The 17,385-nt window shown below is 43.1% G+C and overlaps 1 protein-coding gene across 1 annotated transcript in view; it reads left to right on the top strand.

The window, feature by feature from the left end:
- Window positions 1-17,100, top strand: part of APH1A (aph-1A gamma-secretase subunit) — a 103,634-nt gene extending 86,534 nt beyond the window's left edge. The window contains exons 6-7 of the mRNA XM_086947606.1: window positions 5,174-5,297; window positions 14,258-17,100. Of these exons, the coding sequence (XP_086803732.1) occupies window positions 5,174-5,297; window positions 14,258-14,322 (189 nt within the window). The 3' untranslated portion in view covers window positions 14,323-17,100. The remainder of the gene's footprint in view (window positions 1-5,173; window positions 5,298-14,257) is intronic.
- Window positions 17,101-17,385: the final 285 nt, after the last annotated feature.

Genomic DNA, 17,385 nt, shown 5'->3' with positions numbered 1-17,385 from the left:
TCAGGCAGGCACAGCCCTTCACTATCAGGTGCCATCTCCTCCCACTTCCCTGGCAGCAATGCAGCCTTTCATCCACGGGCTGACTCAGACAACCTCCTGGGGTCTCCAGCCCCTGTCACCCTCAAACCAGACAGTCAATCCACAAGCAGGCCCAGGCACTCCTGGACCAGGCTCACCAGCCAATCACACGCCAGACACAAATTACACAAATATGCCAACTTCTAAAAGTGGCACTTCTAGACTAGACACATTCATGCCGCATATACCATTACGCAGCATTCAGTCTCACGAGTTCTCTCATACCAAACTCGCCCCTGCACTCCCCACACATCAGGAACTACCATGGGCATACATATTCCCCATTCATTCCTATGGGAGGGCAGGTGACTCACCACACATACACAGAGAGCTCAAGCACTTTACACTGTACCACAGTGAAAAAGTGCGCAGAGGCCTAAAATCACCAACACCAGGTCACAGAAACAGGCTAGGAAAAAGCAAAAAGTCTAGGGGTGAACCTGCCAAAAGGGCCGGGTCCAACACTAAGTAAAATGTACCTTCCCATTGAAATTGTAGATTCTTCCAAAGGGAAAGAAAGATTGGAAGTGAAAGATAGGTCTCCCTTAAAGGCACCATCCAATTGAGGGGCTGAAGGTGATGTCTGAAGTGGTGATTGTTTCCATCTTGAAATGTCTGCATAGGATACATTTGAAGTGGTGAAGATTTAGTACAGGATAAACTCTTTAAGGTCTACTCTCTCTCACTAGAAAGAGATTGCCTAGAAGTCCTGACGGATTGAAAGGAATTAGTTGTATTGCTTAATTTCCTGACAAAAGCAAAAGAGAATAGGTTTGTGAAAGAAGATTTGTCTATTGAAATAGCACCTAAACTAACGTCTGTTACTTGAAAACTGATACCTTCTACTCATTCAGTCAGCCAATGATCTTTATTCGGCTAAACTAGCTGTAAAAATATTCACAAATTAATCTAAAGTACAGATACAAATACAGGAAATTCACTTAAGACACAGTCTAAATACTGTTTTCAATACGATATATACAAAGAGCAAAATAGCATAGCGTGAACATTGCTTTAGGGGGATGCATTATTACAGAGACCTTAGATAAGTGATGGAAACCATGGTCCCTGTGTTGAAAATGCAATTAAGAAGTGAATTGTGTTAAATTGTAAGTGAGTAGGAAGGAATCTGTGATGGGTATTGGTGATGGAAATGAAATGAAATGCAGGAACCAAAGTCATGTATGGGCTCCTGCAGATGCTAGTTGTCTGAGTTCTGCAGCGCATTTGCCCGAGTTTTGTGAGGAAAAGAGAGGTACTGACTTTTAACTAGGTCACTCTTATTGTTGCTAATAGAATCCGGGTTAGTGAACAGCTCCAAGACCTCCTAAGGATGTGAGTGTCTGTTTTATATATGCTAGCCACGGAATTGCAAACACACTATCGAGTGCCAGGCAATCGGAAATGATCTTGTCAAAGACGCCTCCGCTCTCCTCCATACCCTTAACCATAATATCAAAGGGCTTAATTTAATCCAATCCTCCACGTAACCTAAACCTGCTTCTGAGTTGCACATAAGGGTGAAAGAGGATTGTGGAACAGACAGCAGCCTTCTTAGGAAGCAGTTTTCCACCCTTTGTAGCTGCCATGTATTGACATATCCCCAAGACCTATACCATAACCATAGTACCTATCACAGTGCACTTGCTTAAAAAAAATGCAGGAACTCCTTCATAGGTATGTGCTCTAGTCTTGTGTAAAACAAAAAATGGCATCAACTGACCTTTGAAATTGGTGGCCCCTTAAGTTAAGTAAATATTTCCAGTTTGAGACGGCATCAAAGGGAATGCGCAAGTGAGTAAAATTGTGAACTTTAGCCACCTTGGTCCTATTGCTGTAAATATTTTTAGTATTAGATTTTTTTGCGCCCACAGGTAAAGACCAAAGATTTAAATTAATTGTCTCTAGCCCAAGGTCGCTCATAAATGAGTCAAAGGCGGCAAAGAGCGCTTGGAAGCCATTTGCAATTCTAGCGATAAGAACCTGGTTGTCTGCGTAGAGAAGAACTGGATGGTTTCCCAGTTGAGGCATGTCTTTCCCTGCCTTGGCTAGGAAATCTTCCAGCTCTTTAATGTAGATGAGGAATAGGAAAGGGCCCGTGAACGCAGCCTTGGTGAACTCCTAAGACTGAGTTCGTACTAGGTGTGAGTTTGCCATTTGTCCTAAATCATACTTTTGTTGAAGTGTGCCAGTGCAAACGGTGGAGTAGATTATTCAGGATTTTTTCAAAGCCCAGCCTTTCCATTATGTCCTACAATTCAGAAACGAGGACCATGTCAAATGCAGAGAAGTCCATAAAGGCCACATGAACGGCCCCTCTCCTGACTGTGAAACATTTCCCTGTAATCTGGTGCAAACTTAGACTTTGTTCCACTATACCCAGCCCTGGACGAAATCCTTACTTGACATTGGAAAGAATCTTGTTCTGCTGTGCCCAGTCGTAAATTCCTTGTAGGATTACTCTCCATAAGATTTTAGCAGTGCTGTTCAATAGAGAAATTGGACGGTAGCAGCTTTTTTTTAAAAAAATGGGACGATAATTGCATCCTTCCATGACTGGGTAAGAGGCCTACAGTTGCAGCCTTGATAATGTTTGTCATCCGGGAAGCCCAAGCTGCAATGTTTTCCTGGGTGATTTACCCATTGGACATCTGTTGATTCAACCTGTGGCCTTTCATAATTAATGAAAAAGGGAGGATTATCAATTATCCAAAAGGCTGCTAAATCTTTATACTGCCTCGCCGTTTCCATGCCTTAGCCCTGATCTTAGCAGTCTGTGGAAAAAACACACATTGGCCCAACCACTCTTTCAAAGAGGTTTTGACCTTTCAATAGAACCGAATGTATTCACATATTTAGAGATGTTCTATAATAAAGTTATTGCCAAGCAAAAGACCTTTGGCAGATAACCTCTCTTCAGTAGAAGCTAGTCCTGAGAGCTTGGGATCTCGTTTAGAAGCAGGCCCTTGCATCATTCCAATGAAATTGCTGGATTTGTGATTCCAATAAAGAAAAATAATGCATTGGATCTAGTTAGACCGCTCACATGGATCAATTCTTGTTATAGAACCTTCCTTTGCCTGCTTCGCTATCTCAAATAATGTTGCCACTGGTATGAAATACTTTGCCTTGAAAGGCTGAACAGGCTCTGTTGATCCATTTTTTTGTGTTTTGTATTTGGAGAAGAGGTTGAAAGTTTAGGATCAATGATGTAACAAAAACTTTGTCAGGAATCCTAGGACATGGGCACTCAAATTTTAACTTGTTTACTAGAACCTTGTCCAAAGGTTGCTTATTCTCGATCTGATTTATTCCTCCACATGAGGAACAGAGATCCACTTTGTTGACAGAGGATGGACTAATAATGAAGAGTCAAACTGGTTCCTCAAGCAAGTCATCATTTTCAGTGAGTGACACGGAGATATTTATCTCTACTTTAGTTCTCCTCTTTTGTGGAGAATCTTTTTGTGGAAGACTCTCCATATCATTGGAGGATTGACAATCATGGTTCTGATGCTATTCGAGATCTTCTCAACAAAGTCTTCTGCTGCATCCGGAGGCCCATGTTTTTCATTAAAAGACCAGTTTGGCAATATGTTTGGTAGGGAAATTTACCATTTAGGAGTCTGGTCTTTTATTAAAATGTGTATTGGCTCAAATATACCCGTTACCACCATCAGGCTGAGTCTAGACCAAAATAATGCGCTTTTGTACAGCCATATTTTGTAGAATAATTACCACCAAGGTCAGTCAGTGGTGATAAAATAGAGTAATATGCCCAGTCTAGTTTTATACAATAAAGTTAATTTTTTTCAAATGAAGCTTAGCCTAAACGTAGGAAATAAGGCTTGTTTTCCTCAAAGTTAATGTGGAAATTAGCACTCTGTGACAAGGAAAATGGTACCAGAGTGTAAAGTCCAGTTTCAGGTGAGGGAAGAATGTGGGATCTCGAGAAGTAGGTGAGTCTTTCTATTTGTGTATGGTGGTCCCGATAAGACAAACACAAGATGATGGAGGGAGTGCTGAAACTTTTCAACCACTCACCTCCACTCAAGAGATCTGGGTTGAATCCATCGTTGTTTTGCTTACACACCACCCCAGTTTGGGCCCAGTCGTATGCAAATCAGTCTTGCCCCTGCTACTCATGTGAACAGTCCGGCCAAAACTGCCAGGCCAGGTTCTCCCTGGACCCGAAACTAGCATCCTGGGGCCAGTTTTGAGGTATCACCCCTCCTCAGCAGACTAGTTTGAATCCAGTGGCACAAGGAGTAAGGGTCCCACGTCTGGGCATACCCATGACCACTTAGGGCGAACATAGCAAGCACAACAAAAAGATGGACAGAATGCAGAATCTTTTCAACCACTCACCCAAAGTCAAGAGATATGGGTTGAATCCATTGTTCTTTCGATCACCATGCCACCCGAGTTTGGACCCAGCCAATAAGACCAAACCTCGAGATTTGAAGTCTGCATGTCATGGGACAGTCTAGTGAATCCAACAGTCAGCTCTGTTTTATAACATATGCATGTACAGTAACCTAATATATAGCACCGTTTGAAGAGACAGAAAAATAATGACTTCCATCTACTGACCGCAGCAAGAAAGAGGACGTGCAAACAGGTGGTGTTGGTCTAAATATTTTTTTTTAAACTAATGAAACTCCTTTAATCTACATTAAGTGTCTAAGTCCAAGGTTTGCTTGGAATTGTAGTTGTCTGTTCTGTTCGTTTCTTTTATACTCTTAACTGGCTGCTATGAAAATTAAACAGCAAGAAAGACAGCAGAGACCTAAAACCTCAAATTGACTTCACACACTTCTTTAAATTTCAGATTTGCTTTCATTCGGTTCTTTTCTTTTTTCCCTCTTCTCTTGTTGGTGTATGCATCTGTGTTTGTGTGTGTGTGTGTATACACACGTAATATATTCTTTCTCTCTACCCCTCCACACCCTCATTTTGTCATTAAAAGAGGTTGTCTGATTTATAAAAGTTGAAATAGGGATTGCAGTGACTGATGGCACGGGTTAAAATTGTAACTATTTGAAGCATTCGCAAATATCATCTTATTTTATGTTGTTTTTCTTTTCTGTTTCAGACGTTCCTGAACCCTTGGTACGAGGCCAGCCTTATTCCCATTTATATCCTCACCGTAGCAATGGGCTTCTGGGCGTTTGTCACGTCCGGGGGCTCTCGGCTCAACATTCAGAAATGCCTTGCATGTAAGATCAGCTTTATTCCTAAATGTTCTAAATGCAGAATCAAAACATTATTTTGATTGGAAGGGTACATAGAGCCCTAGATTTCCTCACCAGAGGATATTGTGTTAAACGTCACCATTTCTTAGGATCCTATAGCAATGGCTTTCTTATCTTCAAGGTATGCGTGATTGAAGGAGCGATGTAAAATTTGTGAAAATTCTTCTTTCATTTGATGTCCTGATAGATGGTACCTTTTCTTTTGTCCTAAAGCAAATATTTCTGTGTTTGTCATAATGCACATTTTTAAGGTTGTAATGTAAATAAAAATAAGTATTTTACCTTAAAAATTGATTGTCTTTCTTTCTCTGTACTCTCCAGTCTTTCTTTCTCTCGCCTGCCCTTTGGTAGTGGTTCTATGTTCTTCTCTACGCAGATTTTAGCCTCCATGGACCTCTTTTACTGCTTTCTCTTTTTAAGCTCGCCCTCCACCCCCTTTAATAACTCTCATGCCCATCTAACCCCTTCTTGAGTTATGTCTTTTTTTTAAACATTTGCTTGTGACTCAGTCCTTCTTTGTGGTTCCCTTTATATCCCATCTTGGTGCTCTGTCTGCATACAACGCCCCCCCCCCCCCCGCATTTTCTGAGCCTTCCATTCCTACTCTCTACCACACCTCTATTCTGGCTCTGCCACTCCCTTGCCCTTTCTGACCCACCTTCTTTTCTTGCCCTATCTGTCTTGCCCAATCTGACCTCTTGTGTTTCTGCCTGCATCAACACCCCACTTTTATATTTTTTACAACTGTGACAACCCCCTCGCCCCCGATCTCCTTGCATCTATCAGTCCTCTTTATTGGCTCTGACTCTCCTGCTTATATGGACTTGGTTTATCCCCCAGTGTGTCTCCATTTGTCTGCTCTTGCACCTACTTATTGCTCTAATTGTGCTTAGCTCCCCTTTCGTGGCATTCTCAGCATGTTTTGTTATTTTTTGGGGGGGGGGGGGGGGGGATTCTCTGTCTTTTTTTGTATTCACACCCCTTTGTGATTCTGTTTTCCTTCCATGGCACTCATGATTTTCTTGGCTATGAGCAGGTTCTGTTTTTTATGGCTCGCTACACTTCTCTCTTGTGTATTCTAATTTCTTTCATGGCTCTCTCTGCTTTCTCCTTGCAACCCTGGATGTCTGCCACACCCCATCCCTAGTTGTCTGTTAGAGCCTGTCTGGCCTTACTCTTGCTCACTACTCGCTGCTTCCCCTCAACCACAGCTTCTACCGACTGCCCACCCTCTTCTCTCTTTAACTTTTAGCTCTGTGCTCACGTCACTCTACCACTTTTACATAATACCTCCTCCCCCACCTCCTGCAGGACTCCTGGCCGCGTCATGCATCGTTCTTTGTCCACACACTCGTGGCACTCCATTTATGGCACTGCCTCATTCCTAGCTGTTTTGCTCCTAGTTTTCTTGTCTACCTCATTTCTGTGCTTCATCTGGGACTGCTTTTCTCCCTGATCTTTCTTTGACCCGCCTTTGATACCATGTTTACCATTTTGTGATTTCTGATACTTTCCTTCCACTGCTTAACTTTAAGAAAGTATTTGTTTCTTTTTGCCTCCAGCACTTCATGGGAGTGCTTAAGTTTATGTGCAGTTTCCATCTCCATTTGGTGCTGTTTTGCCCTTCACATTTCCGCCCCAGGTGCTTGCCCTGCTGCTCTCTCAACTCATGCATTGCTTCCCCATCTTCCATCCTGCTCTTATTTTTTTTATTTTTATGAAGTCTGTTTCCAGGCTCTTCAGCAGATCCCTGCCCCTCCCTTACACGCATAAGTGGCACCACCTTTTAAAACGGGCCCATTTTCTACTCATCCATTGCCCCCTTCCATCCCGTTCCAATTCTTTTTGGTTCGTTTGTTTTTAGGAGGGCCTCCCAGCTGCAAGAATGCTCCTTTCCTTAACTGGACAATTGTGCTCCTGTTTTTCTTGTTTTAATCAATGGAAGATGGGGGTCTTATCATATTGGTGCACCAGATAAAAATAACAATAACCGTCTCGTCATGAGACGGTAAGGCATATGTGTATATAGTTTATCATGCAAGGGGCTGCCTTAGTGACGAAAGGACCGGTATACCTCATTGTACTCTATTTTTCTCTTTTTACCAATATTGTTTGGCACAAGCAATAAGCATTGGCTAAAAGCTTTGGCAAAGCCGAAAGACACGACTGATTGGCTAAGCCACTGCTCGTTTGTGTTTGTATATTTCCCTCCCCAACCCCTCCCCCCCCCCCTCCCCCACCCCCAATTCCTTCATGCTTCGTTGTTTTTTTCATACCTTTTCCACGTCGCCTACCTTTCTACCTTTCAGGATATGATTATCCCTCTAATGTGGTTGTATCTTTTGGGAATCGCTGTGTTGTTTTGATCATCAATCATGGTGTGGTGCTGTTGCCACCATTACTCTCATAGTTCCTCTTTGTGACATTGTCTTTTTGTAGCCCTTTACATGTCCTTGATGGCGCTCATTTACCTGTTCTGGGCATGATCTCTGGTCACCGTTTGTAGATGTGTGTTCTGTTCATCACTTTCCCACTGTTCTGTTATTTTCTTCTTTTTTTGTTAATCTGACTCTTGCCTTTCAGTGCCCCGTCATTTGTAGCAGTCTACCCCTGCACATTGGTGACTGTCTATATCCTCCCGCATTCGTAGCTTTATGGGCCACTCATATTTGTAGCTGTGTGTGCCTCCCCTAACTATGGCTTTCTTCGCCAACCCCGAATAGCTGTCTGCGCCACCCGCTTTCTAATGAGAATTTCTAGCCGCAGAATCAATCTTTTGCATATTCCACAGGCTGCAGACTGGATCTGGAAACTTATCAGCAGTACCTCTGTGCTCCAGTAGGTGGTGTAGTGCGGCTCTGAACTGACCAATTTGAATCATGATTAGGACCAGCCTGGCAAGCAGCTTTGACGACTCTTGCAGCAAGACCAGGAATAAACCTTGGATCTGGCCCGCGGTAAAGTGTCTCTCTTAGAGCGAGAGCTGGATCTGCACCTGGTAACGCGGAAAGAAAGAAACTGATATGAGCCTGCTTGAGTGATCCCTATAAAGGCTCTGCACGCCATATCCTGAGGCGAATGGCGTTTGAGCAACACCTATCGGCATACAGAGGTACTGCTGAAGCTCATTGCTCTGTCCCAGTCACTTGGATCTGTGCCTCACCACTCTCTTGGATGTCTGCCCCCTCCCCACACTTGTGGAAGTCTGCCTGCCGCGTGGCTATCTGTACTTGCCACACTCACTGATCCTTACCCGGCTTGTTCAGTTTGATCCGACCCCCAACACTGACTCCTTCCTCTGTAGCCGACAGGCTGACCACCGTTGCCAGTCCATGGCTGTAGTCTATTTTCAATGTCCTTTGCCCCGCTCCCTCACCTGTAGCTTCCAACCCTGGTTCGATGGTTCTCGGAAATACCACGGCATCTTCCACCGGTGGGTCTCCACAAACTATGAAGCCTTGTAATCTTTATCCACCATCGCTGACCGGTGGCTGTCTATTCAATTCCCTTCCATTGGTGCTCCCAGGCCCTTCCATCCCTTTTGTCTGTGTGTGCTCCCCATCCATTGTCCTCGCCGTTCTCCTTTCGTGGGCGCCTTCCTTTCTTTTGTATGGCTTCCTCTTCCCCGTCCCAAGCTTCGGCTTCTCTCCTTAGTGTTTTACCCTCTTTGTGCCTGTTTCCGATACTGTGGTGTATGTGCAATTCACTTTGGTGCACTTATTTTCTTCCTCTCCTGTTTACTTTCCTCACGAGCGCTTACGGGTTCCAACTTCCAGCCGTAATCCACGAGCCTGCACCTGACCCAGGCCTCGCTCTCCTCGTTACCCGGCGATAAAATCCCTTTTATGGGCTTCTAATCAGATTACTCGGGTCGCTGCGTACCGTGTGGCAAAAGATGCGCTGGACAATCAATCTGACAACAAGGAGGGGCTCAGACATACACGTACAGATGCGTTTCCTCATAATTGTAGATGATTCCGCAGTGATCAATCGAACTACTCGCTTCCCTAACTTGTATAAGGCCCTGGCTTGCTCTATGACGGGGACCCGTTGTTTCTGAAAACCTAAGAGGGCTGCGTAGGCACATAGGAGCAACAGGTGTTTCGTGAAGCGTACATCCTGCTCTCACTGCGGCGCGTGTGCCACAAGGTGGCAGTATAATACTACTTTTTTCCTATTTTTGCCTCTCCTGGGCGACTCTGCCATCACATTACGACGGGCAGCAGAGTGCAAGTGATCCGGGTCAGTGCAGAGAGCGAATTATTTCTTACTCGAGTGCCAGCTAGGCAAACCGTCTCCACTACTTAATGTGTTTACAAAGAGTACGTCAGGGACACGTGTGTGACATGCTGTGTGATTTAAAGGTTGACACAAAGTGAAGAAAGCGTTGAGGCAGCAGGGGTTGGAGCACACTGGAATCGAGTTCAGTGATCGGGCATTAAAGCACACTTGAATCCAGTTCAATGTATCTTATTTGAGTGTGTTAACGAGAAAGCGTGCACGGCGACAAAATGATCATCTTTTCATAATTTCGGCAAACAGTGAATTTAATTTCTGCGAGTAAAAACGACCTGTGACGACATTTACCGGTATGCACTGGGGGAAATTGGGGTGTTGGTGTCAGCCAGCGAGCAACCCCACCCCTGTGATCAATCGGGTGGATGACCCCTCATCTTTCACTGTTTACCTGTTGGCTAATATATAATAAACCACGCGTTTAACATGCTTTATTAAAGACTGAAATAGGCAATCCGATTTAGGGATGCAGTGATCCTTGAACCTAGATTTTCCGTATTTGCTGACAGTCTCGATAAGAAATGTTGTGCTGAAGTGTGGCACTATTCTCGGTTCACATGTAAGAAGGGTCCATTCAGAATGTATTGTAACTATGCACAAGTTTCCTTACAGGCTTTAAGTTCCATATACAACCTCAACAGAAGCATTAATGTTTATGCCACGCCAGCCATTCCCCTAACCAGCTCCCTTTCTGATTCTAATTCGAAAACTTGCGCTCCAGAACATAGAACAGCACACCCCATCTCCCAGTCAGGCCAGACATACAGGCACCACTCGCACAGCAAATACCTCACAACTAGATAAAACACATTAAATCGAAAAGTACACAAGAACCTCGAAGTGGTTGGTAACAAACACTACCTGCAGGTGGGTCATTAGTAAGACGAGAAAAAGGTGAAAGTCGAGGGCGGAGAGTGTTCCTTTATTGGGTGCCTGGCAATCAACAATCTGCCTCACGAAGCAGCACGGAATGGGTCTGTAACTGTTGAGGGTATCCTGCGAGAAAAATCGGCCTGGGCACGCTAAAAAAAAAAAGTGGCCCACATTTGTATATTGCCTTTCTGCAAAACACTGCTTCGGCAAACGTTTATAAAAAAGGTGGGGGTGGGAAGGGGGCGTTTAAAAAATTGTATGGATTAGTTTACACTGGTGACACATCTGAAAACAAGTGAGACCGCTTTTGCTCAGGCCCCCTGCCCCCGCTCAATATGCATATATTAATGGGCCGGCCCAGCCAGAGAAAGGGAGTGACGCCTCTGCCGTTGATAAAAGGGAGGTAATGGACGCCCATCTACCTCCAAAAAGGCCACTCTGGCACCCACTGGGCCGCTGGCGGCATCGATCAATGCAGAACCCGCCCAAATCAGCCCCCATGCTGCTCAAAAAAGCATCCCACAGTTGGGGCTCGGACACCGGTCGGTCGGGCATTGCCCGATTGCCCACGTTACCAATCCGACGCTGCCTGCGAGTTGGTCTCTCTGCAGTGTATTTTACTGTAGTTACGTTTAATGAGTGTTCCATACCCCTGTTGAGGTGCCAACACACTTTTATGGATAGGTTGCACACTGCTCCATGGGCTGTGCTTGGTTGCATGGGTGTGGCATTGTATTGTGCCCTGTATGGAAAGATGTTTGGTGTCATGCATAATGACAATAGTGGTGCATGTTTTCATATGTTGCTGCACTTGTGAAGGATAGAACGCTTAAGCTGTATATGGTTCAAAGGGTTTGGTTTGTGAGTGTGGCCTTTAAACCACTGTTGTAGATGGTTATGTGAGCCATGTGGGGTGCCTGAAAGGTGGTGTAACAGACCACAGCTACTCAGTGAAGCTCTTGAAGAGCTCTTGGGATGTTGCCACGTAGCCATAGTTATCAACGAGGAAGCGCATATTAGGATTTTTTTAGGAGGTATCTGGTATAAGAGGAGTTAACCTTCTTGATATGTCAGTGTGCGAGTGGAGGTCGACCTGGGAAATGTATGAGGGAGAGAGCTTTCAGGAATGCCTAGTGTTACTGAGATGTTTTGAGTTGGAGGAGCATTAGCCTGCAGAGTATGAGCTAACCGTGAAGTAAATTGTAGAGCCAGAAAAAATCAGTGTCCTTGGGGCCCAAATTCAACATCCACTATTCTAAAATCCACTTTTTATCTTGAGCATTTGTATCAAAGATGGCAAGGAGATGTTGGATGTAGAATTGATGGGAGGGTTTGTTTGAATTTATGAAGTTGCAGACTTGGGTTACATATGTCTGTGCCAGGGGCTTTTAGGATGAAGCTGACTGAAGAGTTAATTACAGGTGAAATAGGGTCTGATTTAAATATTAGGCTGTCAGGTTTGCTAAACGGAATGTTGTTATTTATGAGAGGATTATCGTAATTGTGTAAGTTATTAGGAAAATAACATTACTTAGATGTATAACCTTTGGAAAACCCTACACTGTCAGGATGATCACAAAATAAAATACATAAAAATGCCCCACAGCAGTTCCGATTTCTAAAGGTTATGAATCTAAGGAATTTACTTTGACAAAAAATCTTTAGGGTCGTTGGGAGATCTTTTTCGTTCTTCAGAAGAGAGGTTATTTTTAATTTACCAATTTAAGAAGCTACTGTACTATAGAAGTGTTCCAGTTCAATAGCTTGTCCTCTTTCCAAATCTTGAGAAAGGATCAAATAATAGTTTTCTGTTTCTTCTTGCATATATCCTCTTGGAGAATTTGATGTTTGGTTGACTACCTCGCTCCACGTCATGCTAGACATATTGTTTCCAGTCCTAACCTTTTCACTTCCAAACTATTGCCCTAAGATCGGTTTGTGCACTTTTTGCTCAGAATCTATTAGTTTGTTCTTCAGAACCCAAGACTGGGAATATATTGCTCATGAAACCATGGAGCGAGGGTGTCATCCTGTTTGACAACTTGTAGGTTATTTATTTTTGCTTTCCTGGTATTGTCTCTCTGCTGGTATAGGAGTGACGTGCAGTATTTCACAATAGCGGTAGTGTGTTCTGCAGAGGAGGGCATTATGCATTATTAGAACATTGGAACGTTGGAAGCTCCATTGAAAACAATGGAGTGCTCCGGGCTTATAATGGCTGGTATAAGCCCGGAGCTCCAACATTCCAATGTTTCTTTGTTCACAGCTCTGGCTGTGAACAAAGGCTTCAGGGAGCCTGAGGGGATTTCAATCCCCTCGCGCTCCCTGAAGGCTTTGTTTTATTTGTTAGAACATTCTGCCCTCTAGTGGCAGAATGTTCTAATAGCTTTATAGCCCTTCGTAGCAGGGCTATACCGGCTTTTAAAGTCCCGCTGCCTTGTTAAAATCCCTCGCCTTCGGCTCGGGCCTTTAACACAGCAGCTGGCCTTTAATATAGTCTTATAGCCCGCCATAGAGGGCTATACCGGCTATTAAAGGCCCTCTCCAGCGTTTAAGGCCCGAGCCATAGGCGAGGGCCTTTAACAAGGGAGAGGGACTTTAATAGCCGGTATAGCCCTGCTACGAAGGGCTATAAGGCTATTAGAACATTCTGCCACTAGAGGGCAGAATGTTCTAACAAAAAAAACAACGCCTTATGGGGGCGTGAGGGGATTAGAATCCCCTCAGGCTCCCTGAAGCCTTTGTTCACAACCAGAGCTGTGAACAAAGAAACATTGGAATGTTGGAGCTCCAGGCTTATACCAGCCATTATAAGCTCGGAGCACTCCAGTGTTTTCAATGGAGCTCCCAACATTCCAATGTTCTAATAGCCGGTATAGCCAGCTACGGCAAGCTATAAGTCTATAATACAGGATTTCTTGAGTAATTGTTCTAGATTCCAAATATACGTCACTTAATGCTTGCTTTTTCACAAGCAACTTGCTACCTCACTGGCTAGGCTAAAACTAGTCTGAGGTTGTTCGTGTTCCCATTTAGAAGGGATTTGGCAGTTTGGGCTGGACTGTTCTATTGGACAGGGCCAGGTTTGATTTAAATGTGGCTGGTCTCTATATGCAGGGTCATAATGCGGTCAGAGCAAAGGATTGGAATGTGGCTCAATCAATTGCATTTGGGCGAGGCTTTTTACTAGCGTTCTACTTATCTTTATGTTTTACTTTATGCAGTTGGTCACTGTGAGCATATTCTAGCATACTTTGCTTTCATTCTTTGTCTGAAGAATTGAGGAACTATGTGTGGCTACGAGAAACATTGGGGCATTAGACGGAAACAGGATACAAAGTCAGTCTGAGTGCTTACTTTACCCAAATGTTTAGATTTGGTACTAGGCCATATTCCAGATGAAAATCTGTCAGTTTGTTTTCTATCCACCTATGTTCTCTTGCCTAGACATCTCTAAATATTTTGAAGTTCTGAAGTGGATTATTGTAGATGTTTTTGTTCTTTAAAGAGTTGTCTAATGAATGATACATTTAGTTCTGGGGAAAAAACGTATTAAAAAAAGTAATTTGAACAGGAGAGTATAGAGCAAAAATCGTTCAGATCATGGAACTTCTAGTTACCAAGTTTTCACCAGTATGCATTCCTCTTAGCAGACTTTCCAGTGGTGTGCTTCAACTTTGCATTTTAGTGATTACATCACCCAAAATATTTACAGAATATAATTTGCCTTTTCTTGTTGGTTTTGTCTTCTGTAGGTAAACGGAAGGACGATAACCAGGTAATGGTGTACTCTGCTCTCCAAGTGCCATCGGAAGACTGAGCTGAAGCTCGACTGTCACCAAAGCAGGAATAGAACCTTTAACCAAGTGCTTCACTCCCAGTAGCTGGTGACCCGTATTTTGTTTTTACTTTAAACAAGGAGCTGGTCTATTATTGGGACCTTATTCCATGTACACCTGTCCAATCCCTTCAGATTTTCAATCTGGGGCATGATACCAGCAATGGGCAGGCACTGGATGTACCAGGCAATCTATGGTTGCTTGTTCCATCTGCCTTCAGGGGAACAGAATCGTTTTCAGGACCTCAACAATGGTTGTGAAATAAGGGCAACTTGAGCAACCCTTCAAAAGCCACTGCTGTCGAAGTACATTAAATATAGAACCTTATCTGGGACACTTTTAAATTTGGATTGTATGTTTCTCCCCCGAAGAGCTAAAAGATTAACTAATTAGCCCCTTGTGTTCTTGGCTTGCATTACATATGATGGAGTTGGGGCTTTTCTACGCCTCGGGCACTTTCTTTGTTTATTGTATGTTTGCCGTATGTGTGTTTGATCCATGTCACATAGGGGAACCGCATGACATGTGGTCTACAAAAAATGCTCAGGGATATTGATTAATTATTCAACTCCTCAAAACCCAATATTTTGGAAAAGATTCTCAGTTGCTGTTCCTTGGCCGTGTTGCAACTGGTCTCTTCTCCTTGATTTTGCCAGCTTGCATTTAATTACTGTCTCCTTTAGGCAAGAATTTGTTTTTCTTCGAGCTTTGAAGCAACTTGCAGTTGTTGAATATCCTTTCTGTAAGGCTGTGAACTCTGTAGCTACGAGGAACAAGAGTGCATAGGAGTGCTCTGCAGTAACCCGTATCATGACCCAACTGTGCGTGGCATATTTAACTAAAGGTCAGACACTAGAAAGTCTAACTTCAAAGCATCGTCACAGTAAGATACTTCCAGTGATTGGAAGCCTTAGGTGTGTTTAGGGAGAAAAGGCATTCCTCAAGATAAAACCGATTCATTAATGTTGTGATTCATGATTGGGGGTATTTCTGCTAAGAATGGCCAAAGTTCTTTTTTTTAATGATGTCCTGTGTGAAGAAAGACCTTTTAAAAATGCTGGACCTTTTATGGTGTTCTTTAGGAAGTCCCATGCTACATAAATTGCCTCCCTACGCACATTTTCGTCGATTCCGCCAACATGTCAAAAAGCAAAGGCTAGACAACTTCTGGGATAGCTGTGCCATAGATTGCATACCAGTTATTCTTTTCAGACCCTCATGCAAAATGTCAAAGCCAAAAAATCAAAATGTATTGCATCCTATGGTGTTTATTAAAAACTATTGTGGAAAGCTCAGTTGCTAGGATGCTCGTTTTGTAGAGCAAGTTTATAATGCATTTCAAATAGTTACTAAAAACTACCAGTAATATATCTGGTGAGCCAAGTGGTTTCTAGAGCAAAGCTTCGAAGGCCACGTTATAATCATATTAAAACAGAAGAAAGTTAGCTTCTTTCTTCAGAAAGTTGGACCAAGATCCTTTAGGATTTAATGAATGTTGCTTCTGATAAAGCAGGAGAACGATTGAAACTTTTAATCTTGTTGAATGATATCAAATCAGTTGTCGTTATCCTGCCCATACCCTACTGCAGTGCGTCCCTTAACCTTCTACATTGAAATGTAGTAGGTTCTTTACCAGCTTTCTGCTCTGATTGACAAAATTGGGACCACGAAGTACATTTTAAACAGGAAGTTCTAAAAATAGGGTTGTCGTAATAAATGCTGCTTTTTTATTCCATTCACGATATTTAAATGAAGGAATATGCTGTATTTTGACCTCTGAAAGAGCCAGGAGAGCCAAGAAACAATGATTGATTTTGTTGCACTTTGGTAGTACTACTGCGTGATGTTGCATTCATCTCACATGTCACATGTCCTTTTTTGTTACTTGAGGATTTCCGTTCTTTTGCCGATTGCTGCCTATGAATCTTGGTTATATTGTTCGTTGTTCACCCATACTTGCAGCACTACAGTGCAGTTCACTTACTCAAGTTACCTAGCTCTGCGATGCGCCTCTGGAAGCTTCAGTAGGTGGCTCTTGCACCAAACTAGATGAGGTTTGAATAGAAGAGAGAAGCTGGGATAGAAATCAAACTATTAATCTCTGGATGAATATGGGGGTTATGATGAAGCATCCTTCCAGAGGCAGGCTAACTCCCCCCGGAGACCAAGGATGATGGAATGCAAGTGGAGCATGGAAAATGAAATTGTGGCCATGTTGTTGATTCGGAAAGTAGCACCATGTCAATTTCTGTACAGCAAAACTTTGGATCCCTCAGTGCTGGGAAGTGGTATGTCAAGACTTCAAAGTGACAGACTCAAAGTTTACATTTCCAGCAAGAGACATTTCATTTGAACATTTAACCCAGTTCACGCTGCTACGCAGTGTTCCCGATGATTGTGCCTTTTGAAACTCGACCCCTTCATTTATTCTTTTTTGTTGAACACTGGAATATACCATTAATTTGGATGCCCTTTTGTTAACGTTTATTATACCACAGAAAGATTGTTTGCTCATACTATAAAAGGACCCCATGATTTCCCCCTTCCCCCCTACCGGTACTCACCTTCCTGTTTCAACATCACAGTGCTGCCATGCCGTGGAGACTTGAACTCCGTTACTGATCTGGAATGAAGCAAGAGTGATTGCGTTTGATGTACTCTGTGGAAGTACTATATCAAACTGCTGGTTTGTTCTTGTTCATCCACGGCAAGAGATGAGTATTGTTGATTTCTATCAATTAAACCACGTTTTTTAATAATAAGTCTTGTTGCTGTTATTGTAAGGATAGCACTTGGTGTGTTGGTGGCCAGTTAAGCAAGGCAGGGGAGATTTCTGGGATGAATGAAATGTTTTTCACAATTCAGTTATCTTTTTTGTTGAGCTCACTAGCAAAATCCCTTGACAGAGCAAGGTTGTTTGTACAAAAGAGAGCAGAAAAGAATACAGAATTGCATTTCTGTGCAAAAACATTTAAGCAAAATACTGGGTGAAATTTGCTAGGTAAAAAGTGTTTTTTAATAATCACGAAGAAGAAAAAGGTGAG

This window comes from Lissotriton vulgaris, chromosome 12 (assembly GCF_964263255.1).
Source record: "Lissotriton vulgaris chromosome 12, aLisVul1.2, whole genome shotgun sequence".
Lineage (NCBI taxonomy): Eukaryota > Metazoa > Chordata > Amphibia > Caudata > Salamandridae > Lissotriton > Lissotriton vulgaris.
This window is presented reverse-complemented; position numbering and strand designations above follow the sequence as displayed.